At 42.5% G+C, this 26,816-nt stretch overlaps 2 protein-coding genes across 6 annotated transcripts in view; both read left to right on the plus strand.

Annotated features, from left to right (window-relative positions):
• Positions 1-4,928: 4,928 nt before the first annotated feature.
• LOC125896998 (sine oculis-binding protein homolog) lies at positions 4,929-19,539 on the plus strand. 2 transcript variants are annotated; one of them, XM_049590011.1, is made up of 7 exons: positions 4,929-5,413; positions 7,993-8,122; positions 8,425-8,619; positions 10,456-10,607; positions 11,784-11,879; positions 13,382-15,307; positions 17,599-19,539. In XM_049590011.1, the coding sequence occupies exons 1-6, from the start codon at positions 5,321-5,323 to the stop codon at positions 15,296-15,298; spliced, it is 2,583 nt and encodes an 860-aa protein (XP_049445968.1). In that variant the 5' UTR covers positions 4,929-5,320; the 3' UTR covers positions 15,299-15,307; positions 17,599-19,539. The 2 variants fall into 2 exon arrangements, with proteins under 2 accessions (XP_049445968.1, XP_049445969.1); XM_049590012.1 differs by having other exon boundaries at positions 13,403-15,307.
• A 2,143-nt stretch (positions 19,540-21,682) lies between these two features.
• Positions 21,683-26,816, plus strand: part of LOC125896997 (rho-associated protein kinase 2-like) — a 53,605-nt gene continuing 48,471 nt past the window's right edge. For 3 of the 4 annotated variants that reach the window (XR_007450369.1, XM_049590007.1, XM_049590008.1), the window contains exon 1: positions 21,683-22,156. Coding sequence is in view for 3 of the 4 variants with exons in the window: in XM_049590007.1 (XP_049445964.1) it covers positions 22,061-22,156 (96 nt within the window). In the remaining variant the exon portion in view is untranslated. The remainder of the gene's footprint in view (positions 22,157-26,816) is intronic. The other variant, XM_049590010.1, reaches the window with a different exon arrangement.

Genomic DNA, 26,816 nt, shown 5'->3' on the forward strand with positions numbered 1-26,816 from the left:
ATAAGCTCAACTTGATGCTTGGAGTTGAAATGACTTGCCTTCTCTTGTCAAACAAACTTATAATTTGACACTATTTCAACTCACAAAATTCATTTACATCAGTTGTTCAATTAATGATTATGTGTTGTTTGAATCCGACACTCTGAGTTGAAACAACTCACTATATTACATTATACATTTAAGAAAACTTGCTTTGTGTTGTCAAAAGAACGCATTGGTTGTCTGGTTGGTACTGGTCGTACAGCATTCTCTGGAACAAGAATTAAGGGATAAATAAAGCTCTATTGAACTGAATTGAATTGTTTGTAATAAATACAATAAATATAAAATGTAATTTTTTTCAAGGCACCATGGGGCCGCTTGCCTAGGGTGCTTAATGTGCTAGCTCTGGCACTGCCTAGACTTCACATGAGCAAATACACTTAATGACAAATACCAGATGCTAAATGTAGACCTGATAAGTTACCAAAAAAAAAAAAAAAAACGAATAAGTTTTGCAGGAAGGGATTAGTATGGAACAAAACTTAAAGCTTGCATTGAATCCATGAACATTGGTACAAATGTTCAGAAAACACCAGAAATCAATTAAAATGTCCATTAATCTTTATCAAGGTTTAAATTATTACCACAATAATTGAACTGAATTGAATTGAATTGAATTAAAAGAACATTAAACTGCTGTTTTGTAACTGCTTTTCTCTTCCCATATATCCGTAACAATCTCTAGACATTTTTCATCTTTTTTCCTCACTTAAAGACATTTATATATAAATGTACTATATGTATATGAATTGCTATGACAGGCAACCATGCACCATCGTCCGAGTTACATTATTAGCAAATGTACCATAATCATAAGTAAACTTAACAAATTGCCATTTTTATTGCTACTGGTTCTAGTATTACAGTGTAGGCTACTGTAGTCCTGCGTGTGGTTTGTCCAAGTGGTGCTGCTTGACTGCTGTGGATAGGTACAATCAATGTCAAACACTGTACTGTCTCTTTAATTCGTTACTTTCAAATATATTAAAAAGTTGAAAACAAGAATGTCATACTGGGTTGTTGACTGAGTGTGGGGACCACTAGACCAACCGGCAGATTTTGCCCCCTCCACTGCTGACTCAATGACTACGGCCCTGCAAAAAACAGTAGTCAGATGTAATCAGTTACATTACTTTGATTACTGTAAGTAATTAAAATAGTTATAATACTTATTACTTTTTAACAGGGTAGCCTAACTGTTACATTTCAAAAGTGACCTTCCCAACACTGCCTGTTACTAAGTTTGAACTCTTGAGGTAGTAAAGACTGAAAGAACGTATAAATCGGTTGCTAGGAGACACCTGTGGACCGTCCAATCAAGAGCAACCACTTATGTAAACAGGAAGTCACTGTAGTGTCACAAGCTAGCGTAACATACGAAAAGACACAAACGATGTAGCTTTGTAAATGCCCGATATTACTTGGTTTTAATTGTCTGCAAACATGAAGAGGTACGATTTTTTTTTCAGAGTTAGTATTATACATACAGTTCACCATGAGTTTGGAGAGGAATTATCCCATTTATGCTAAGCTAACTGATGTTTATATCCATTAGCATATTAGCATTAAATGTGTAATTTTCGTGAAATATACGGCTTATTGAAAAACTAAAGATTCACATTGTTATGAAACAGCATTATCATTTTTTCAGGCCAGATATGTCAAGCGTATTTAATATCACCTTCTTAAGTTAACTCTTCACCCAAAACATTTTATATATTAGCAAGCTAAAGCTAACGTTAGCTTTGTCAGTTGGTCCAGTTAGCACAAGCGTTAACACTCAGTGGGTGTGAAATATTTTGCAACAACTAATCTCTGTTTGTCACATGTAGTAACATTTTATTTTTATATTTAGGATGTTATATCGGCACCGGATTATAACGACTGAAGTAAATGTACACAAATACACAAACTCTGGCGACACAATAGAGAGGAGGGGGTGCAACTACAGTTCAGCAACAAAGCAGTACTTGTAATGTAGCCTATAAGGGTGGGGACACATCATCCCCAATATTCAAGTATGCTCATATGTTGCATGTGTAATTTGTGTAGTCAGTGATAACTTTTATTTATTACATATTCGTATCCTGTATAGCTTTACCCGCTCATGATAGATAACATATCAGGACGTGAGTTTAGGAAATAAATTTAAATGTCAAAGTTGTTAATCAAATGTGAATGTTTCATATGCCTCAGATCAGTTTATTTGGTCACTGAGGCAGAAACACAGATGCCCTCATCATGACTGTATTTGCATGTAATTTGATGCAGGGAAAACACCAGACTATATTCACTGACACAACTATGCAAAACCATTGGGTGGACAACGCCCCCTTATGGTGGAAACACATTACTGTAAACCGCAGTGGATCACACAGAGTATCCCTCTCTTAATGCTGAGGACCAGACTACAACATTTTCAATCATCTTCTAAACTGACAGGGTATTTTCACTGTAATCATGTATCCATGGACAATAATGCAAGTAATGATACACAAAGTGGCCAATTTTTATGATTCAGACCAGATGTTGGGGATTGTAACTTTAGACCTATAAATACTGTCTGTAGTCCTCTATCATTTGTGTAAGTGGATTTCTGAGGGAACAGTGAGACGGTCTTATCCCCTCCTTCACCCCCCAGAGGAACCTGAAGGGACAGCGCTCCCTGCAGAGGCACCAGATGTGCGCTGTTATGGAAAGCCGGAGAGAGGGGCCTTTTGTGAGGCATCAGATAAGCCCTGTTCCCAAAGCCGGGCCGGATCGGGTATCATCAGCGGGTGTACGAGGGGGCGAAACCCAAGCCCCGCGCACTGGATCAGGTTTCTGTTTACACGAGCCATGGTCCCTGGATTCCTCCAACCAGAGCAGACTGAGGACGGCTGGAGACAGGGAGGAGAGGGGCTGTGAAACAGCCTTCACGTCCCTCCTGTCTGTCTACCTGTCTGTCTCTCTGCATGGGGTTTAGTGTCCAAGTGAAAGTTCTGCTGGAGAGAGATTTCAGGATGCAGCAGAGCCCTGTTTACCTACATATTTGGTAATGACATGACCAACTTTATGACTTAAATCCATCACAATAAGTAGTAGTAATAACCTGATGTTAGGTAAAATAGGGATGTTTAGAATAAAAACAAATTTAGCAGTAAATAGTGGTAAAATAATTATCAGAGTTTTCCAACTTCAACAACTCTGACATGACATTGATGTTTGTGTTGCTGAATGTAACTCTATCCTCTCCATCTTTTCATCACCAGCCTGGAAACATCATATTGTAATAAATCCTCTGGCCTCTCCCATCAAGAATAACCATGGGACAAATATTTACGCGCACAGACACAGGACACACACCTCCCTCATATGTGAACATAAATCCTGCCCTCAGGCGTGTGTGGTACTTTTCCTAGGGCAAGGGGTGGCTCAGGGGCCAAATGTGGACGTTTCAGGTGTTTTTTATGCCGCGTGCACACATACACACACACATCGTGGCTCACAAACAGACACACTGATCAAACAGATGCCATTTGAGAAAGCCCCATACATTCTGCCATGGTATCATTTAACTCACGGCGTTCTTTTCATCTCTTTATTTTAAGACAAGAGTATACAGACAGTGTTTGTACTGTGTCCCCCTCAGATAAAACACAGTCTTTGCATTCCTTATGAAATGTATCTGTTGAGATTTGGGAGGGGTGGGCGCCAGGTGTTGGGTTACATCAAATCACAGGGCCCTCCCTTCCCTATCCGAGAGGGCAGCGTCAAGGTAGACAGAAAGAGGGCATATTAGACCGGAAGCTAGGCGACTTTGTTTTCATAATAAAAGCAGAAAACGTATTAGCGTCCAAAGAAGGTCCCAGAGCCTTCAAATTGTATTCAGATGCAAATAATTATTTGTAAGATGTGCAGCACATGTTTCTTGTGTAACCTAGCATACAATATGAGCTTAATATTAAGCAATCTAGTACTAAATAAAAGAGATGGTGCTGTGATTGTTCTTCATACACCTTTGAGCAGAGCAAATGAGTCTCAACCAGTTGTGTTTATACTATTTATGCCTTTTCTTCTATGTTGTGATTGCATTTGCATTATTATGCATTTTTCATCATTGAAATAACATTAAAACAGATAAAGTGCCATAAATCTCAGACACCTTTGTGGCAACAGACAATGCTGTTTATATTCTACTGGACATTAATTGACAGGAAATATTGCTTGCATTTACTACGTTTTTGTCTCCAAAGTTTTGATACAAATTGACCATAGTATCTTCATTTAATTTTTAGTTTTTAACTTTATTTTTATAGACTTATATGTGTTATAGAATGAAATATAAAAAGAGAAGGGGTTAAGTTGTGGAGTTGTTTCATTCCAGTCCATTTCTGTACCTTTTATTTGTTTCCCCATTGGGTGGGTTGATTTGTGTCCTTATATTTAGGAAATCAGTCCACTTGTATGACCATACAATGAGCAATGACAGTGCAATTCCATTAAAAGTCCAAAGCATAGGGCCAAAACCGTTTGTTGTTATCTATTTTATTCACTAAAGGGGGGTTGTTTTCCTCCAAAAATCTACTAACTTTCACTCATATATGCAAACATATATACATATACACACATAGATATACTGATGCATATATATATATATATATATGTACACACACACGCCAATGTAAAAACATACACAACTACTTTACATATCTTTGCAGACACATCTGTACACACATATTATGTCATTACCTTCATTCTCACACTTATGTATGTATAAATATTTTTACTAACTACACGTCATTGAGTAGGAGCCGCTATATCAAAATGAGATGTCCACTTTCTCCATCCATCCATCCATCCATCCATCCATTTTCATCTGCTTATCCAGGGCGGGGTCGCGGGGGCAGCACTAAGTGCCACTAAAAGAGTTCTGTAGTGGAGTGGTAGATTATTGGGCCCACTTTGGTTTTCCCTTTTACGCACTGTTACGTTTAGCCGTAATTAACAATTTTCTTTGAAAGTCCCAACCGGAAACTGTGTCTTTGTTACCTGCAGATACTTGACAGTGTCGGAGAAGAGAGGGTGAGGATTGTTCAGCGGCGGAGCCTCCAGCCCGGAGCGCACGCATGTTCAGTGGACTCGAATGGTGCGAAGCCCCAGATGAGGGACTCAGACGTCCGGGAATGACAGCCGCTGTCACCGGGAGTGACAGCTTTCACTCTGAGCTACTCCGCTGAAAAACCCCTCCAGCTGACACCCAACACTGATCCGGATCGGATCCAGCCACACCAGGACTATGCCAGAGATGGAGAAAGGGAGACCACCGGAAAATAAACGCAGCAGGAAACCTGCGCACCCCGTGAAGAGGGAGATCAACCAGGAGATGAAGGTGAGAGTGAGTTTGTGTGTCACTGCTAGATTAGTTTTTATCAAGTGAGATGCGTTCATGGCCGAGAGATAACTTCTGTACGCGCACGTCTTCCTACTCAGCTCAGAGAGGCAGAGAGTCAACTGCGCACAGATCAATGCTGGGAATAATCACGCACGTAACTGTGTTTGTTTTCACTCAATACTCTCCTTATGTCTTTAAAGTAAGCAAACATACGTCATGAAGACACTTTGGTTGCCCGTTTAGAGAAATCACTGCCATCTTCAAAGTTTGCACCCCTCGGAGGACAATCAGGGAATCATAATAAACATATCTTATAAATATAAACTCCGAAATGTCACACACACTGACACACACAGGACGTTTTAATTATAGATGTTCGCAGCGGATAAGAGTAGGTTGGCCTTTGCCTGTACTCGGGACGCCATGTCAGCCCAGCTGTGGCCGGACGCGCACACCGTAATGTCCAGCGGAGATCCAGATGTGCGTCACTTCTTCCCCGCTCTCGCAGTGCGCACACTTGCTGTACCACAGAGGCTTGCCCTCATGCCTTCCCAAAGAGAGAGGGCATTTATATGCTTTAAATAGAATACCTCAGCCTCTCCATGGGAAAAACACTACAGCAATATCACACTTTTTGAATTACACACCAAATTAAAGTTCATTTCCAGAGATAGGACATGTGTTTTAGGAATGTCTCCTCTTGTTGCTTACTTTAAAGGACAGTTACAGTTAAATCACAGTAACAGACATGATTCCCTCCTCCCATTAAAAGCCTATTACTGCATGGAAACTAATCCATGGATTGTCTGCTTTGTTTGGGTTTGGACACTGGCTATTTGAGAGTGTTGACTGTGGTGGTAAAGGGATATCCGAAGCTCCTTCAAGCAGGAGCTCAGAAATCTAAAAAGACAAGCAAGTTTCTTTGGGAGGGGGGAGGTGGTGGAGGAGGGAGATTCTGGCCTTTTCGTGAGAGAGGAAATGTGCTCTTTTTGTGTAAGTGGTTTGGATTGTAGCGTTTGATATCCAGGGGAGGTGTAGTGTTACAACTTAACTAATTTTAATCAAAACATGTGAAACGCTATCCCCGCTTGATGTGAGCCTGCCTGGGCTGAATCTCAGGGTCGGCCCCGGTTTGTTGCCTTTGGCTGCAACTCTCTCTGTGGTTTGGGATATGGCTTGTCACTCTCACAAAGCAGATGTTTGTCTGAACTGCCAAAAAGAAACAAAAACAACATTGTGGGAAGTGGAGGGGTGGGTGAAAAAAAAATTGCCCGGCTTTCGTTAACAAGCAAACGGAAAGACTAAGTGACACTGAGCTGTATGGATATAGGAGAGGATACCTAGATAAGACGTAAAGTGAAATCATAGAGATGTGCAAAAGGAAGACAGTGAGAAAAAAAACGACAGACAGGAAGGCAGGAAAACTGATTTCGAGCTCAGCTGAGGTCCGGCCTTGTGTTGTCTCTGTAATACATCTGTTTCAACACCACATTCGGACCTACTCCCTCCACGTCAGACCCGAGCGCAGCACCAGACACCGGATACTTAACTTTAATCATCGTTAGGCATATTTAGCTGGATATGATACCACTGCTTGCACTCACCCACACACTCTCCCAGACGCACACACACAGCAGAAAGTGAGCAAGCAAGGGAGAGATCCATTTCTTTGAGGCCCTAGAGCAGAGCAGAGGTCGGAGTGAGGAAAGCAGGGGAAAGAATGTGCAGTCAGTACTACAGCACTACAACACCACCACAGCAGACTGGCTGTGCTGGAAAAGGGTGAAACCTGAGAGGCAGCGCTGTGTCGGGTGTCAGGGCTGGAAGGTGCTGGGGTGGAGGGGAGGATGGTGAAGATGGGAGGTGAGGGAGGGGGGCAGAGGGGAGAAATAGAGGCAAGGGGAGGGACAGGGAAAGTGGGGAAAAGAGAGAGTGGTGGACACTGGAGGGAGAAGAAGGGAGAGGAGTGGGGCATTTCCGAGAACCGTGGGACCTCGCTGTGGTGTAGGGTGTCCCGCTCTGATTTCTGCCCGTTCCGGATCAGGTTTCTCCTCCAATCCGGTCCTCCCAAAGCCACAGAGAGAGGTGGGTGGATAAAGAGAGAGACCTTTGTGTTTTTTTTTTTCATCTGGTCGTAATAAAAAAAAGAGAGGGACCACACATCCCATCTGCGGGGAACAGTTTTCTTTTCTCCCTCTTTTTTCCAATTAAAAGAGATAAACAAAGGATGATTCATAGATTTCACACTGGTGTTAGGTTTTAAACCTTTCCGTCTCAGATTTAGCAAGAGTAAACAACTCGAATACATCATGGAAAAAGCGTCATACTGTACTCCACTGTGCCCGTATTCATTTCCCCAACTGGGCTGGAGCTGAGAAAGAATCCCTTGCATTGATTCAGAGTAGGAAGGCCTGATTATGTTTAACATAGGATAAAAAGTTCCACTAACAACCCCTAAGATGTACGGTCACAATTTCCCATGTGCAGGCAGGCTATGGCTCAGTTACCGTATCCCTTTACATAGAGGGTTAATCAGTGATTTCTTTTCCTCTCTTTTTTTTTTTTTACTCATGCAGACGTTCGCAGAGAGCACCATGAACGAGCTGCTGGGATGGTATGGCTACGACAAGGTGGACCTCAGAGAGTCGGAGGCCAACGAGATCAGAAACTACAGAGAGAGGCGTCAGCATGTGTCTGTGCTAAAAGGTGAGGGCAGGTGTCGACAGTTCACTGTTAGGACGGAGTCTTCTTGGATTTACGCTAACAGGTTGGGCAGGTTTCAGTGCAGACATTGTGTCACTGTTCAAATTTGCCAGACACACTGTACCGCAGATGCAACTTCTCGAGTTTCTTTCATTCAGATATATCTATTGTTTCTCAGCACGACTGTACTGAAAATCAGTGTGGGGCTTTGTTACATTATTACAGTATCATGTGAGGCATACCGTGGATTTACACTATTGTGTTACCTGAAAAATCATTAGCATCATGTTGCATTTGTCTTTCAGAGAACTCATTGCCAAAACCTAAGAGCATGGACACCAAAGTCGGTCACTCCGTCCTCGCCATGAAGAGTGGAGAGAGAGAGTCCTCCAGTGTCCCCTCCTCTTCACCTTCATCTTCCTCAACAAGTTCATCCCTGACCACCCCAAAGGAGCACAAGAGTGCCCCTGTCATTGTCCCCCTCATAAAGCCATCAGCAGGTAGTGGAGCTGTGGGACTACACAATAAGGGATATGATGTTAGCTTGTAGCTGTACCCCAGATTCACACATGCACACATAACCCCTGACTTGTGTTATGGTTATATTTGAGAAGTCAGAGTGCAGGATCAGCAATGTGGATGGGCAAATATGAGTTTCAGCAGTTTCCTCAAGGGTCCTGAACAATCACGGAGGCCCTGAAGACAGTCAAAAGGATCATTTTTGTTTTATTTAGTGACCTTCTAGAGCAGTGGTTCCCAACTGGTGGGTCACGAGTCCACTCTGAATGGACCGCAAGTGACTCGCAAACGTGTCAACTTTGTAAAAAACACACTTTATTTTGTAGTACAGTGAATTTCCAGCATCAAGCTTTTATTTTGATGTACCATTTTCTGCTGTAATGGACAGCTACTTGACAGAGACAGCAAACTAGCTTGACATAAAGCGCAACGGCTACGCATGTTCTCAGACTGCTTAGTTGTGCACCTACGAATTTTTGTAACTAGGCGCTGCTATGTGTGTGGGGCTTTTCAAACGTGAGTGTCACAAATAATGATAAAAGCAAATAAACCTAATTAAGAGGTAAAATAATGAATTACTTTTCACCATCATTATGTCTCTGGATTTTAGAAAGATGGTCACTTCACTTAAATATACTCATATCTTTCTTATATACTCATATACCATCTACCTGCCAGGGGCTGCAGATGAAAATTAGCCTGTATAGCTAAATCTGGCACATTCATGTGAATTAGGTGATCATGTTAATTAACGCGCACTGTCCCTTTTTAAATAAAACAGATATAAAAAGAAACATAAATGCCCTAAAGCCAGAAAATCTTAAAAATATGTCGCCATCCGAATAAAACCAGTACAGGATATTCAGTGTATCAGCCTTGTTATTCCAAATATTTGCCTGCTTTCCTTGAAGGCACTCTGTAAAGGCAATGAAGTATGTCCATGAATATTTGATATGAGATCTGAGTTTACAGCTAATTACAATTCCTCCTCTGCACTGAAGCGTTGCTTGTTGCATGTATTGTCTGTGGTGTTTTTCAGGTAACACTGCGCTGAGCATAAACGCCTTTGTGTGTGCACGTAGTGCGCTCGCCATCTGTTGAGGCCCGGGCGTGTGCAGTGACATTTTCTATTGTTTTGACTGTGTAAGAAAAATCATACTTTAAATGTGCTGTACGCACAGTATAAAAAGGGCTACAGTTCTTACACTGTTCACTCCATGTTGATGTAAAATCGTCAAACGTACAATGAACGCCAACTCTTAAACCTCAGTTATTGTTTCATTTCAATGTGCCAGAGTACAGAGTCAAAACAGTTCAAACTGTGTCGGGATCCGAATACCCACGGACCACACAAAGCAGTGTTGCAGATAATAAGAAATAACAGTGGTGTGGCGGCCTCCCTGAAATTAGACTGCCCCGAGACCTCTTTAATTAATTCATAGTGGGGTATATCCCACAGGAGGTTTGGAGCCCCTCCAGCTCTGGGCCACGATCCTGTGATTCTCCAACACGCTGACATTATTCAAACATATACTTGATCAGATAATCGGTCGAGGAAGAGCACAGCTGACTCATGTCTCCTGAATTCTGGTGACATTAAAGAACTTTGCTTTACCTGATCAAAAATACTGAGTGAAAATACTTTTATTTTGTCTATTATCAACACAGGTCTCACTCTTAAACAGTCGTCGTCTTCTAAATCCAACAGCCACACACACCTCTTCAGAGCTGGGCTGTTTTAGCAAAGCTGGGTAGTCAAAGTTTTGCAAATTGCATGCATTAACTGACCTCAAACTTTTTCTGCTTTTCCCCGATAGTGGAAGACGTACAGAATGTGCAGATAGTGTGTGTTTGGTGCCAGAAGGAAGGTGTAAAACGCTACTCTCTATGTATGGGATCAGAGCTCAAGAGCTTCTGCAGTGAGAAGTGTTTTGCCGCCTGCAGACGGGCCTACTTCAAACGCAACAAGGTAAGTGGTGAATGAAAAAATGTTTTCAATACGTAGCACCATCACTGGAAATCCTGATACCTCACATGTATGAGTACTTTACATGGACAGAGTTTGTTCCACTCTTCATAAACAGGAGACCCAGGCATCAAGTGGCTTCTGGCAGGTAAACAGACCCTGAGAAACAGATCCCCCTGATCTTGTGAGGTCATAACTGATGGATTAATTTACAGGAATTTGAAAAGCAGGGATCTCTGAGAACACACTTTCTAGTTAATATGGAAGACCCAGTTTAGGAATGGTGGCAGGGAGGTCAAAGTTTGTAGAGGACACTTAGTATCAGTTTCGCGTTAATGGAGGAGGGGCCGGCCGTTAAGTGGCTTTGGTCTGGAGGACAGGAAAGCTGCAACTATGAAGAGCCGCTCTGATGCACATTGTCGTGATTTTTCACCTTCCATTACGACATGGATATGCTCTCTTTAGAGGTGCGGTGTGACAAGCAGCTGTATCGCCTTTCACCCTCGCTGTTGTTTATACTGTGGTTGGTTTATTCACATGACAAGAGAGACAAAAAGGAGGGCTGGACGGACCCTGCGCGCAACAAGGCCTCTAGTTTTTCGGAGGCGGGGAGGAAAGCATTGCCGTTGGCTTGTTGCTGCTTGTCTGAGAGGAAGGCCAGAAGGCCTGGGGCGAGGTGTCCACTTTCAGTGCATACCTTACCTTCAGCTGCCTCATGTTTCGTAACTCAACACGACTCAATGGGTTACAGAGATGGGGGAGCACTCAGATCCACAGCAGATCAGCTTACATGAATCAAGAGGAATTTCCTATATTAATACTGGCAAGGCCATTAATAATATGACAATACATCACCTGCATTATCTCCCCGCTCGGTTGTAGAGTCGTATCTGTTTCACAACACAGTGATTTCCCTCTGTTGTACTGACCTTTACGGTTTGGCGCCATCACACATGAAGTTCAAACTGTTTCTAACCTTGATGACAAGGCGATTCATCCGAAAGCTATTTTCTGCACTTGTTATTTAAGAAGCTCAAGTTTGGCTTAATGACCACAGAATGATTCCATCAACTGCAGCTACATCATTATTTATTGGAGAATGAATCCACCAACTTAGGTCTGACAAACTGCCTCACAGTGGTTCATGTCATGTGTCACACTGCGGTTTTCCCCTGTCAGGCCAGAGATGAAGACCTCCACGGTGAGAGATCCCCTCAACATCCCCACACAGAGGACTCGCCCAGACTGGTGCTGAAGATAAACAGCAATGTCAGAGTAAGAGGACACTATCAATGTATCTTTTGTTTTCCAATCTGAGGTATTATTATGAATACGTTATAACATTACAGGAGTAAATAGCTTTATACACATGTAGCTTATGTTCTTCTTACCTTAAGGTCACAGTTAGTAACTCTTTTAAGAAATAACTTTTGTCATATTTGCTAAAACTGTCACTATTTTGTCATACTTCTCTCTACTCTTGTAGCGCTTTTAATGGCCTTGCCACGCGTGAACGAAAACAATTGATCAGAACCAAGGAGTCTGTAACGTAGCTGTCAATCAGATCAATCACTCTGTGAACTGCAATCAGACTGTCAAAGTGGGCAGCGCTGATCAAATATGAATCAAGATTCTGTAACTGCATTGCTTCCCTCTCATCTCAAGTGTTATCAGAAACATATTTCAGTGTACTGTTTAGCTGTAAAATGAGAAAGTTAGTCCGTTCGTTGTCACAAACAAACAAACTTTCTCATTTACAGCTAAACAGTACACTAAAATATGTTTCTAAAAACATCTTAGGTGAGAATTAGGCAATTCAGTAACAAAATATTATTTCATATTTGATCAGAGCTGCCTTGTTTGACAGCATACATAGTGATTGACATGATTGACAGCTACGTTAGAGACTCCTCTGCCCTGATTGGTTGTTTTTGGTGCCCCGTGGTCCGGTCTAGTGAAGCAGTAGGAAGAGGAAGGACATGATTTTTTTGTCTCATGCACTTTTTTCAGAGTATTGCGACAATTTCTGCAAATATGACAAGGAGTTATGTTCATAAAAGTTAGTTACTGTAGCTTTAACATGTTGGAATAACATCAGCTTATCTCCAAACCAGGGCTGTCAAGTGATTAAAAAAACTAATCTCATTAATTACATGCAATTTTTGTTGTTTTGTTGTTTAAAAATTCAATTTAAATTAATTTGGCAGATGTGTCCTTGTAAAGCTGACGAAATTTGGACATAAGTGTCCCTATGTCCTCTACCACTGAAACTGGTCTGCAATCCAGTGTGATCCATTTTGCAAGGGAGTTAGTCGGTCACAGGTAGACTTAGTCAGTTTGAACGCCTGGTTAAGTGTGGCTTGACGAGGCTAGCTGCTAGTGTTAGCATCAGAGGCTGTGCTAACTAAATCCTTTGAGCTGGGGTGATATTTCAGGCTCAAAGTACTCTGATAGTACAAAAAGTCCTTACTGCAGAGGACAGTGCTCCTATTAACAGTTCCATCTGGGTGTTTTTTAAATGTAAATGTTCCATTCATGGGGCCAAGCAGCATCATCTCGTCTGCCTCCATCATGTGATAAAGCCACTGTGGCCTTCAACAACTCACCGGTCAAAGGGCACCAAGGAATGTGATTAATCAGCGTCAATTTTTTTAACATGTTATTTTTTTCTGTGATTAATTAATCAAAATTAATGCGTTATTTTGACAGCCCTACTCCTAATATTGTGTACTTGTACATTTTCAGCTAGACTCTATCAGGTCAGTGACCCTCCACAGTCTCTCTCCCCTGTACCACAGGTATGTGATTGGTGCAAGCATGTCCGTCACACTAAAGAATACCTGGACTTCGGATCTGGCGAGGAGCGACTCCAGTTCTGCAGCACCAAGTGTCTCAATCAGTATAAGATGGATGTTTTCTACAGAGAAGCCCGCGCAGCTCTCACCAGCTCCAGTCCGAGCAGAGCCAGCCAGGAGGGGAGGGCGGACGCCATCGTGGCCGGGCAAAAGCTGCTCACTCCTGAGTCTTGGAGCAGCAGCGCAGCAGAGGCTCGTCATAGAAACCTTTCCCCTAAAGGGCCTACGCCAATCCATGGATCAGCAGAATCCACCTCTGTGTCGTCCCCCTCAGAGGCATCCTCATCAAATTCCAAGATCCCTGTCTCTGGGCTGAGGACCCTGGAGAGACCCATCCAGCCTCCTCCCCCTGCTGTGGAGGTGTCACCCCATCCTGCTCCCATTCACCCACCACCTCCTCATCCTCGTCCCACTCTGGAACATCAGCCTGTACCTCAAATCCATATGCCCTTCATCAGACCTCCTCTTCATGCTCAGGGCCTGAAAAGCCCCCTTGCCAACCCTCCCAGACACCCAGGCCCCCCTTCAAGTCCTATCCACAGACCTCCCCACTCTCCTCACCTGCAGCCCCCGACCTCTTCCATGAATCCCCCTGGACTGATGCATCCCTTCCCAGGTGCCTACTTCCCTGGCTTGCACTCCCCTCCTCTGAACATGATGCCAAGAGGTCCCGTCCCAATGCCTCCAATAATGAACTATGGTATTCCTTCCTTTAGCCCTCTTCTGCCCCATCCCACTGTCCTGGTGCCTTATCCCATCATCGTTCCCCTACCTGTCCCCATACCCATTCCTATCCCTATTCCAGTTCCCTCTAAGTCAACCCTAGAAACTCCAAGTCACAGTGGTGTTATCCAGCCTGTGCCAGAGGGGGTAGACAGGGGTAGATCCAGGGTTACCAGGCCGCCATCTCCGGGGATTCTTGAAGGGGACAGCAGATTGGTATCCAACAAATTGGGTGGAACCTTGACTCAAGGTCTCCCCTCACTAAGTGAGCCCAACACAGATTGGGTTAAATCAGAGAGGCCATTCCCATCCCCGACATCCACACCCCACAGTGGAGCATCCTCCCCCAGAGCACAGTACAATGAATCGCCATGCTCAGCCTCAGGGTCAGAGGGGCTGACAGACTATAAGCAGCAGCAGCAGTCAGAGCGACAAGTCATCCAACGGGTTCTTCAAAGGACCCAAGTGAAGCCCAGTGCCAACGGAGTGGTGGACCTATCAGGGCTGGGAGAGTCAGGAACTGGGCAGGGTACCAGATCAGGACTCCATGACATCATCAGACCCACCCCTCCTCTACAACAGTCCCCATCACATGACACTGTCTACCACCACCAGGACTCCCACACTGCACCTTCACACACTCCGCCCAGCCCCGCAGGCAGCAGCCCTCCGTACGATGCCACATCCTCTGCCCTGAAATCTCAGGACCACAGTCCAAACGGGACGTCCTCCTCATCCACACCCGTCAGCCCAGACTCCTCCCTGCTCCAGAGAGTACCAGCACCGCCTCCTGATCCTGCACTCAGTGAGCTGGAGGCTATCAAAGAGAACAAGTGCTCTGTTGTTGGCCCAGTGCGGGTTGAGGGCCCAGTCAGTCAGTCAGAAGAGCCCTTGGCAGTAGTCGGGGATGTAGGAGAGGACCCCCATGTTCCTGATGAGGACCATGCCTATGCCCTGCCCACAGCGCCAAAGACAGGTGGGACCACCATCCCGCTGCTCTTGCCCAAACTCAGGGACAAGGGCAGCCTGCGGAGCCCTGCTAATATGCCCAGCGCTGTAGATATGGAGCCAGCTCTGAAGAGGCGATGCCTACGAATCCGTGATCAGAATAAGTAGAGGATGGAGGTGAGAGATTCTGTTACAAGGCAAAGTATAGATAGCATTGCTTTCACTAGCTGTTTCATCTGATATGACTGAGTTGGAAGAAAGGAGAGAACTACTGTAGCTCGTTATCTTATACATCCACAGACGACATGCCACAAGCAGCACATGGGTGGGAGAGCATTTCAGAGATTGTCAGGTACATCTGAGAGTGTACCAAGTTGACTCTAACTGTATTTGCACAAGCTTTCTAAATCACACTGCGCAGCTCTGTGTGGCAAACCCCCACCCACGTGGTGCTCTGTCTTGGTTAAATTAAAAAGCAGCAATTATTTTTAAGCGCCATTTGACTAAGGATTGGAAAATGTGCGCGCACACACTCACACTCACGCAGGGCGAGCTTAATCACAGGTCTCACAGTATGCGCATGGTCACTAAACAGCATGGCGCCAAAGAGAGAGAATCCCAGTAACCTGGCACTCCTCTGGGCTCTAAGGTTACAACAGGGGAAGGAGGTGGAGGGCACAGGCAGTGAGAGTCACTTTGAAAGGCGATCACTTCACCACAACCTGACAGTCACAATGCTTTGTTTGCATGGCAGCCTGTTCTGTAGATTCAATTTTGCCAAGATGTGTGAAAACATGTGTTTGCGAGGGAAGGAGAGGATTTCTTCATATCTACCAATTAGCTGAAATCCAGAGTAGTTTGCAAAGTATGAGAAGGTAGTAGGTGAAGGACAGGTGGCTGCTGCTAAATCAAAACCGTGACCTTGAGGTTATAAGATGGATCGTCCAACGTGACACCCAGACAGAGAGACAGATCGAGCAAGGTTGATCAAGTGTGACCCCAAAGTCAAACCCTTGCTTCTCGCAGTCTGAACGCTGAGGCGGCGCAGACATGTCTCTGAGGTCACTGTAGAGACAGAGGTGATTGTCAGGCAGACTACAAGGCGCTGTGAATATGAGAGCCAGCCTTCAGCTGTGATAGAGCTCTGGGGCTTCGCTAGAAAACACAGGGGCAGAACCAGAGCGGTTCGATTACGCGTGTCACAATGACACCCTGTTCTGGCTTCGGCTCGTCTCCCACATATGACTTTAGCACTCTCCTCTCCCCTTTCAGTCTTTTTCCTTCTCTTCACTCACCACCGCTGTCCTGTGCCAACCAGATGTTGTTGTAAGAGTGCAAGCAGAAAATCCTCCTCACTTCTGACCAATCAAAGGGCCTCTTGATTTCACTTGCCTGATTGGTAGTCCAAATGGCTGTAACACCACCCGCCGTCCTCACCCGCTGGTATCTTGCCATGGCAATATCACGTTACGGTTTTACTGTATGTGCTGAGATTAATCTGCTGATATTACAGAGACGGTTTAGATTTCAACTGACCTGCTTTTCTCTCCAAACGCCCATCTGTCAGCGTAATAATTCTGTTTAAAAATAATGGCTGTCGATAGAGAGAGCACAACACGAACCTTTATCTTACACCCCCAGATGTTTTGCGTCTAAGTTACAAGATTCCCTTTCACTAAATGAGTTCCCACTTTACTCTTTGTCATTTGTTGTGGTTTCATGCGTCCCCTTAGTAACCAATACATATGAAATCACAGCGTGCTGCTTGTGTCGTGCAGATGGATTTATGGCCCTGCCGTTGTGTGTAATGGGAGCTGGCTGCCGTATGCGAATGACTTTAGCTCGCCACCTCTGTGCTCTGAGCCCAACACTGCTGTCCTGTTCTATTGTCTCCACTGCTAAGAGTCTTTTTTTTTTAATTTAAAAAAATCTCCCACTCTGACAGAATCAGCAGCCAAGTGAAGGATTTCACCTCAGGAAACAGCCCTTTTTTTCGTCTCAGTTTTCCCTTGCCTTTATTTGGGATATTTTATAGCCCCGTGTAATCCGATCCCACCACATGGGTATTCGCTGAGCGTTTGAAACTAAAACGCAATGGGACAGAGGGAGTACAGAACCCTGGTTTGGCCCTTACATGAGAGTGTGTGTGTGCGTCTGTTTACGTTTAATATGTGTGTGTTTGAATGGGAGTCTGTGTTAGTGTGTGAGAGAGAAAGAGGCCAGATGTTCTTGGTTTTGATTGTGCCCTGTGCGACAGTTATCTGAGTGTTGACACGACTAAAAGCCTCATTCTCAGGGTTGGTGTAGAATAGGTGGATTAAGGAATGAGTGTCCAGAGCAGGAGGGGTTGATATAAGATATCCTAGAAATGGAAATTACACAGAATCAGCCCAGAATCTATATCATCTCACCGCTCTGTCTCCCTCTACTTCTCTCCTTCTCTCCCTCTCTCCCCACCTAATGAACAGACTCCCTGTTTAACACTGTATGGCGGTGCCAGATTCAGTGCCACGCCCTCTTGTGGACAACGCCAGTGCTAACACCCTCCAGCCTGTCCCTCAGCCTGTCAGCCCACCAAAGTGCTGCTCTGCCTGTAGACCAGCAGGGTGCCAACCCAGGAAGCAGTCCAGATGGCCATATTATCACAAGTCAACGTGGGGGGAAGAACACAGCAGTCACACATTTTGTCTTGGACCAAAGAGAATCGCCGGCTCGTGTTTTTTCTGTTGTGTTCAGCGAGCGCTTGATATGGAGCATCTCAGATCTTCTCCCTGTCTGCCCTAAAGTGTGTCTATGCGTGTGTGTGTATGTGTAAATGCCCAGATGCGCCTCCTCCGCCTTCTCCTCCTCCTCCTCTCATTGCTCCACACAGCAGACAGGGCTCTGATCAGCCTTGTGTGGTCTTCTCAGATGGAGCCTGAACATGATCTCTTTCCAGGGGAAACGGTTTGTTTTCCCTGCCCGGCTCGCACAAAGAGCCACATTGTTCCTCTCCCCATATCCCACGCCGACTCCCCACTCCAGGTTTTGGGTTACCTGGCCGACGGGGGCTCAGACTTCAGGAGCTTTTTTATTTTTTTGACCGACAGCCAGGAATATAGTATACCCTTCTCCCCCTCCGCCCTCGCCGCCCAATCTAAATACGGTACACGGTAACACACCAGTGCTGAGAATTGATTCCTCGCAACCTGTGATTCTCAAATCTGCACACTTCCTTTAATGGAGGAGAGAAATTCTGCTGAGATTAAGACTTTATCATCAGGCGGTTTAGACACTGAGCGGAGAGAGCCTGGCTGGGCTGTTGAGACAGACGACGACTGAGTGACAAAACCCAATCTATGAGAGGAATGGATGCTCCCTCTGCCTCCTCTTAAAGTCAAACTACGCAGAACATGAGTGGACACCTACTGATACACAGTAGCAGAGACGGTCTGTGAAGACTTGAGTCATCCTGATGATGCTGGTCCCTCAGTTTTCACCTGATCTGCCAAAAGCTTTGACGGCAAATCAGAATTTGAATCACTTCTAGCACCAAGTGCTGTATGCTCCAAAACCCTGAACACCCACAGCACCTGACAGTTCCTGATTAAGATTTTTTTAACGTCACTGGCTTTGATTATTAAAAAAAAAAAAAAAAAATCAGGCTTATAATGTTACCAAATGTGGTATTATACTTTAGCATCATGCAGCAATCAGTATTACAGTTCCCACTGTTGGGGATACCTGATGAGATCTGATCCAGACAGATCACTCAGAGGGTTTTGTCAACTCTTGTCCCATTGTACGACTTCAGTTTCTCTTGTTGAACTCTACACAGACACTATTTGATGTTATATTAACTTATGGATGATGCATCTGTAGATTTTCACCAAAAAAAGTTTGATTTTTCTTTGATGATTGTGTTCTGTGAGTGCCGAAGCTCTTAAACGCCCCCCCCTTGTCGTCATGTTTGTATACCATATCCCCACTAGAGTGCAGTGTTTGCCTGTGTAACTTTGCACCTGCCCCTAGCTGACAAGAAAGCACCAGAAGGCCCATAGGCAGCCTGCTGAAACCCATATGAGTACACAGAACATAACACTGCGCTTGGTGCCAGCAGACTGATATCCGATGCCAAGTAGAGCGCTTTTCCTTCACATCCTGCTGCCATTATTTTCTCTTTACATGCTACCATTACAGCAGTGTCAAGAAGACCCAGGGTGCCCTTCAGAGCCTCTTCTTAATGAAGAGTTCACCAGCCCCACCCCTACCCCCACCGGGACGAGCAGTCATCATGGCCTACTCCTAGAATAACTCCAAATATGACCCTGCCATCATTCCAAAATGACATGCCTATCAGTTTGTGTGTGTGTGTGTGTGTGTGTGTGTGTGTGTGTGTGTGTGTGTGTGTGTGTGTGTGTGTGTGTGTGCCCTACAGCAGCGACGCATTTCTCCCCACTCATTCCAGCCCTACATCTTCACCACCACAGTTCATGCCATCCTGTTAGCGTCATCCTCGGCTGGCCAGGGGGGACTTTGTCAGTGATGACATCACTCCGTGCAAATAGCCGTGGTGTCAATAAGTGGTCCTCTACTCTGACGCCAGAGGCCAAAAAAAAAAAAAAAAAAAGACTATTAAAGACTGCCATTGTTGGTTTGATTGCACATTTTAATCATTGCCATTTCTGACCTGATACAGTATGTGTGTTAATACAATGTTTGGACAACAACAACAAAAAAAAAAGTACTTTTGTGTCAGAAATGTTGTTGCTGTTGTCGCCTGGAATCCATTGGTACTTTCTGACATCCCTTGTCAAACATTTAGCCCACTGTCTGAATAGATTATTCACAGATTGTTTGTATTTGAATATAGATTCAGTAACCGAGAGCTTTGGTGGAGACCTCTTTGTAAAGTTAAATAAAAGTTATTCTAAGAGCAAGAAATGTGGTCTGATTTCACACTTTGTCATCATTTTTATATACTTATTTTTATTTTAAAACAACAACTGATACAGTGTTGAGCTGTAATCTTGTGAATCTTGATGTTATTCCCACACAAATGACAATTATCCAGATTTTGAGCTGTAGATAAGGACTGCTAACGCACCACGGGCCCCTGTAAATATCTATTTTTAGTGCCAGCGTGTCTGCAAGGCAGCGCATCAGCATTCCTAAAATACTGAAAGTTGGTCGAGGCCCTGAGCTGTGACGGTAAAACAGATGAATGAGATAAGAGAGCAGGAATTCCGGCTAGTTGAGGGCACGAGGGGAGCTGTGATTGGTGACTGTGGTATCCCGGCCTGCGGCAACATTCCTGATAGAGACCCAAATCTGCGGGACAGGAGTCCTCACAGCATTTCTTAGTCCACAGGAACACAGGGAACAGATCTAGGATTGATATTTGTGAAGTCAGCTACACTTAGGCATCAAGAACCCGGATGCGAGATCTGCCTTCAAAATAAAAGCATCGATCAATCTTATCCATGAGATTATAACATGGCAGCATTGAGGGGTTTATGTTATTAGGATATTTTATTCTCTTCTTTTATGTCAAATCATATTAACAAAATGAGTCCAATTTCAAAAAAGTCAGATAAACAACTTTATTCATATTTCACATTTCATACAAATGTGTGCAGATGGTCTTCGGGGTTCTTTACAACTGATAATTTTTTGCATTTGCATTTGCAATATTAAGAATTTATATAGCTAACAAAAAAATGATACTTGGCATATATTGATAAAATATTGTCACGCAAATATCACGATACACAATATCGTGATACTAAACTGTGTAAACCTTTTCCCCACCCCTCATGTATAGCTATAAAAATGCATTGTATGTAAACATGTTTACAATATATTTCTTACTTTTTACATTAACCTATTTTTTTTTTTACTGCTTTTATTAAATAAAATTGTTTCTCCCCTTTAATTTAAAGTTCTTTTATAGTAAACATTATATGCTAGAATTTTACTTGACGTCACTGTAGCGATACAATATTGCCACGCCAAATATCGAGATACAAAATATCCCGATACTATGCTGTATCAATGTCTTCCCCATCCTTATGTATAGCTATATAAATGTAGTATATGTAAATATGTTTAAAATATTTTTCTTCAATAAATAATAAATGATGTTCTTTCTTAAATTTACATTTATTTTATTTATTTACAAAATGTACACATTTCAAAATGTGTATGTCTTCATTATGTATAATTATTTTTATATTATATAAATGTTTTTATTTATATAAAACATTTATCTTTTTTTACTTCTTTTATTATATAAAACTGTTTGTATGAATACCTATTTATATATGATACTAAATTATACTATACTATAATACTATACATATATTATATCAACTATTTACATTATTTATCATATTTATATATATTTATAAATGTGTTATATTATAATAACGTGTATGTATAATTTAAAAATATGTATTTATTTATTATATATTACATATTTATATATTTATATGACTAGAGCATATCTTTGAGGGCTAATGGTTCTCTGAGACTTTTAATTTGACAGTTGTAACCGGAAGTGGCGCGGTGTAACTTGACAGTGGTGAGTCCTACAGGTTGGGCACGTTGTGGTCGGATCAGATTTTGTTGTATCTACCTGGAAGCAGACGGAGCTCACCTGAAGGTGAAACGCTTTCCTTCCCGGCTCTCGTCAGTCCGCTCGCTTTCCTCTCCGCTGTGAGACTTTAATGAACCGGGAGCGAGGCAGCGCACTTTGGCAGCGGATAAATTATTAACCTGACAACTCCGGCAGCAGTTCACAGGAGAGCTGACATGAGGAGCTGAGCCAAGCGGCAGCGGAGTGCTCCTCCTGCCCGCCCGCCTGTCTCTTGTCTCTGTCCCGGAAAGACAAAGACAGGCCCACAGGTGTCTTTATATTGTCCTCTGACCTGGATACACCGCGCTGTGATCATGCTGGGAGCGGAGAGCAGGCTGGAGACCCGGCTCAAGAAGCTGGAGTCCCTCATGAGGAGCCCACAGTCGGCTCTAAACTTGGGAACTCTGCTGGTGAGTTTGCATTTGCCCTCTGGCTCTGGCACAGGTAGGTGTCACAGCTCAGACTCAGAGGTAATAAATTACACATCTAGCTGTGTGCTGTCGGTTGTAATTCTGTCAAGATCACACATCACCTGAAGAGACATGTGTGATATCTCAGAGGGGAGCTGCAGGAAATAAATCAAACACCAGTCACACAGTATAAAGGAAAAATATACAGAGCTGTTGCTGCTATTGTGTAAGTGAGTGATCGGACAATCGCCTTCATGGGACAATGTCAGTTTGTGTTTGTTTTTTAATCAGGGATGCAGCAGGGAAACCGCACCTAACTCTGTGCTGCCACCTTTTCCTGTGTTCAACACACTTTAATCCTCATTTTTCAACTTATTATCAGGGCTGGGATCATGTGGAGACAATCAAATGTCACAACAGTTTTGAACAAAAACCACAATCTCTATATTACAACAGTAGATAATTGATAATTAGTGCTTTCACAAAATATTTACACAAGGGGATTTTCCATCATCATCAGTGACAGGGATATGATGACTAAGGGTGTAAAGGTAAATAACAAAACAGCTAGGACAGCCTGATAAGTTCAGAAAATGACATCACTTTACTGTAACGCAGCCTTTCAAACCAGGAAAAGACAACACAAAATTAAAAAATCTAAGATGATGTCTAGTCTCATATCATGTCTGTCAACTAATTTTCTTGGTGTTTAAAATGGAAATTTAAATTTAGACTAGTCAGCTAGTCTATAAAGTGAGAAAAAACTCAGAAAACAATCAACATTGAGCACAGTTTAATCCATGTGGTTTAACACTGAAAAAATATTGCAGATATAATATAATTCAAATCTTATTTTTCAATAATCAAAAATGTGTTGCTCCGTATATTATGAATATTACACATTATCCCACAAAACATGACACTCACTAAATTCAAGTCAACAAATTCAAGGAAGTTTTTGGGAAATCGTTTAGGAAAATAAATCTTTGGGTGAACGCAGTCACATAAAGTTATGGATAGATTATTGAATGGGTCTACCGGGCATAGGCCCAGGGGCCCAGTGTGTCAGGAGGCCAGGAGGAAAATGGAAATTAACCCATAGCAGCCAGGAAGAGACTCACAGAGTGACACAAAACGACCTAAATTACCTCAGAGACCCAGATGACCACAAAAAGATACAAGACAACCACAAGGAGACACAAAATGACTACAAAGAGACACAAAACTACATAAAAAGGGACAAGACAACCACAGGGAGACACAGCATTACCTTAAAGAGACCAAAATGACAACAAGGAGAGACAAAATGACAAATAAGACACAAGACAATTACAGGGAGACACAAATTTACCTCAGAGAGACCCAGATGACTACAAAAAGACACAAGACAAACACAAGAAGGCACAAAATAACTACAAAGAGACACAAAATGACAACAAGGAGACACAAAATTATCTCAGAGACACAAAACGACAAAAAAAAGACAAAAGACAACCAAACGGAGACAAAAAATGACTACAAGGAGACACAAAATGACAAAAAAGAGACACAAAATGACAACAAGGAGACACAAAATTATCTCACACAAAACAACAAAAAAAGACAAAAGACAACCATACGGAGACAAAAAAATGACTACAAAGAGACACAAAATGACTACAAGGAGACACAAAGTGACAAAAAAGACACAAGACAATCACAAGGAGACATAAAAAGAATACAAAGAGACATAAAGTGACTACAAAGACACACAAAATGACAAATAAGACACAAGACAATTACAGGGAGACACAAATTTACCTCAGAGAGACCCAGATGACGACAAAAAGACACAAGACAAACACAAGAAGGCACAAAATAACTACAAAGAGACACAAAATGACAACAAGGAGACACAAAATTATCTCAGAGACACAAAACGACAAAAAAAGACAAAAGACAACCAAACGGAGACAAAAAATGACTACAAGGAGATACAAAATGACAAAAAAGACACAAGACAATCACAAGGAGACATAAAAAGACTACAAAGAGACATAAAGTGACTACAAAGACACACAAAATGACAAATAAGACAGAAGACAATTACAGGGAGACACACATTTACCTCAGAGAGACCCAGCTGACTATAAAAAGACACAAGACAAACACAAGGAGACACAAAATAACTACAAAGAGACACAAAATGACAACAAGGAGACACAAAATTATCTCACACAAAACAACAAAAAAAGACAAAAGACAACCATACGGAGACAAAAAATGACTACAAGGAGACACAAAATGACAAAAAAGAGACACAAAATGACAACAAGGAGACACAAAATTATCTCACACAAAACAACAAAAAAAGACAAAAGACAACCATACGGAGACAAAAAAATGACTACAAAGAGACACAAAATGACTACAAAGAGACACAAAATGACTACAAGGAGACACAAAGTGACAAAAAAGACACAAGACAATCACAAGGAGACATAAAAAGACTACAAAGAGACATAAAGTGACTACAAAGACACACAAAATGACAAATAAGACACAAGACAATTACAGGGAGACACAAATTTACCTCAGAGAGACCCAGATGACGACAAAAAGACACAAGACAAACACAAGAAGGCACAAAATAACTACAAAGAGACACAAAATGACAACAAGGAGACACAAAATTATCTCAGAGACACAAAATGACAAAAAAAAAGACAAAAGACAACCAAACAGAGACAAAAAATGACTACAAGGAGACACAAATTGACAAAAAAGACACAAGACAATCACAAGGAGACATAAAAAGACTACAAAGAGACATAAAGTGACTACAAAGACACACAAAATGACAAATAAGACAGAAGACAATGACAGGGAGACACACATTTACCTCAGAGAGACCCAGCTGACTATAAAAAGACACAAGACAAACACAAGGAGACACAAAATAACTACAAAGAGACACAAAATGACAACAAGGAGACACAAAATTATCTCACACAAAACAACAAAAAAAGACAAAAGACAACCATACGGAGACAAAAAAATGACTACAAAGAGACACAAAATGACTACAAGGAGACACAAAGTGACAAAAAAGACACAAGACTATCACAAGGAGACATAAAAAGACTACGAAGAGACAAAATGACAAATAAGACACAAGACAATTACAGGGAGACACAAATTTACCTCAGAGAGACCCAGATGACTACAAAAAGACACAAGACAAACACAAGGAGACACAAAATAACTACAAAGACACAAAATGACAACAAGGAGACACAAAATTATCTCAGAGACACAAAATGACAAAAAAAAGACAAAAGACAACCAAACAGAGACAAAAAATGACTACAAGGAGACATAAAAAGACTACAAAGAGACATAAAGTGACTACAAAGACACACAAAATGACAAATAAGACAGAAGACAATTACAGGGAGACACAGATTTACCTCAGAGAGACCCAGATGACTATAAAAAGACACAAGGAGACACAAAATAACTACAAAGAGACACAAAATGACAACAAGGAGACACAAAATTACCTCAGAGACACAAAACAACAAAAAAGACAAAAGACAACCACAAGGAGACAAAAATGACAAAGAGACACAGATGACTACAAAGAGACACAAGACAATCACAAGGAGACATAAAAAGACTACAAAGAGACAGAAAATGACAAAAAGACACAAGACAACCACAAGGAGACAAAAATGACTTCCAAGAGGCCCAAATGACTACAAAAAGACATAAAACAACAACAAGGAGACAAAAAATGACCATAAAGAGACATGAAAAGACAAAAAAGACCCAAGACAACTACAGACAAAAAAATCAGATATGGTAGGTTTTCAAAGGGGGCATTAAACTGAACCTTGCTGTTCAAGGCTAAAGACAAAAGAACCAATTAGTGCCCTCCCTAAAATCTAAGTAGATCATCCATTTATCTTTTCTTGCCACTTCATCACTGTCTGTTTGTAATAAGTCTCTTGGTGTGTCCTCTAATTGACGTGCCCTCTGTCTGACCTGTCCTAAGAATGTACTCGACCAACTCTGATAAAACAACTGCTGCCACTGCTCTAAGCCTCCCTGCCCCAACTCTCTCTGACAACAAATACTCGTTCGGAGCTGATAGGGAGTCGCCTTTGTTCTGGACTTCTGTCTTGACAGGATCTCCCACCAGGCCTAGGGCCTCAAACTCTGCTTACTTTGTAGGTTTGCACAATGCTCACAACGGTTTCCTCAGCACTGTGCTTGTGTAAAAATACATTTTGAAGTATGGAAATGCCTTTTAGACAATCCAGAGATACTGGGGGAAATGTCAAGACCGGACTAACGTGTTTGTCTACATGGTGACACATTTGCTTGGCAAATGAAGTCATCCGAGGGGGAAATGTAGAGAAAATTCCTTTACTTTTTAAGTTATTCATTTCCTTCATGTGCAGCACCGGTTGGGGTTGTCAGTCAGGTTGTCCTGGTGACAAACCCTGCTAATCATTAGAGTTGATATATAAACCTGGTGACTAGATGACAGTTTGATGTTGTGTGTGTACAGATTGTCTACAAAAACAACCTTTCCATCTGCAGTACTTCCCGCCGGAGGAAGCCATGTCTATTCTCAGAGCTGATGAGTCACAAGTCCAGTGTAAAGCCAGAGCAA

This window comes from Epinephelus fuscoguttatus, linkage group LG11 (genome assembly GCF_011397635.1).
Source record: "Epinephelus fuscoguttatus linkage group LG11, E.fuscoguttatus.final_Chr_v1".
Taxonomy (NCBI): domain Eukaryota; kingdom Metazoa; phylum Chordata; class Actinopteri; order Perciformes; family Serranidae; genus Epinephelus; species Epinephelus fuscoguttatus.

Bases quoted from the DNA above. Each gene is read 5' to 3' on its own strand.
- LOC125896998 (XM_049590011.1), top strand. From the start codon at position 5,321: ATGCCAGAGATGGAGAAAGGGAGACCACCGGAAAATAAACGCAGCAGG. The intron at 5,414-7,992 runs GTGAGAGTGAGT...TTACTCATGCAG, and splicing joins AGATCAACCAGGAGATGAAG to ACGTTCGCAGAGAGCACCAT. The intron at 11,880-13,381 runs GTAAGAGGACAC...GACCCTCCACAG, and splicing joins AGATAAACAGCAATGTCAGA to TCTCTCTCCCCTGTACCACA.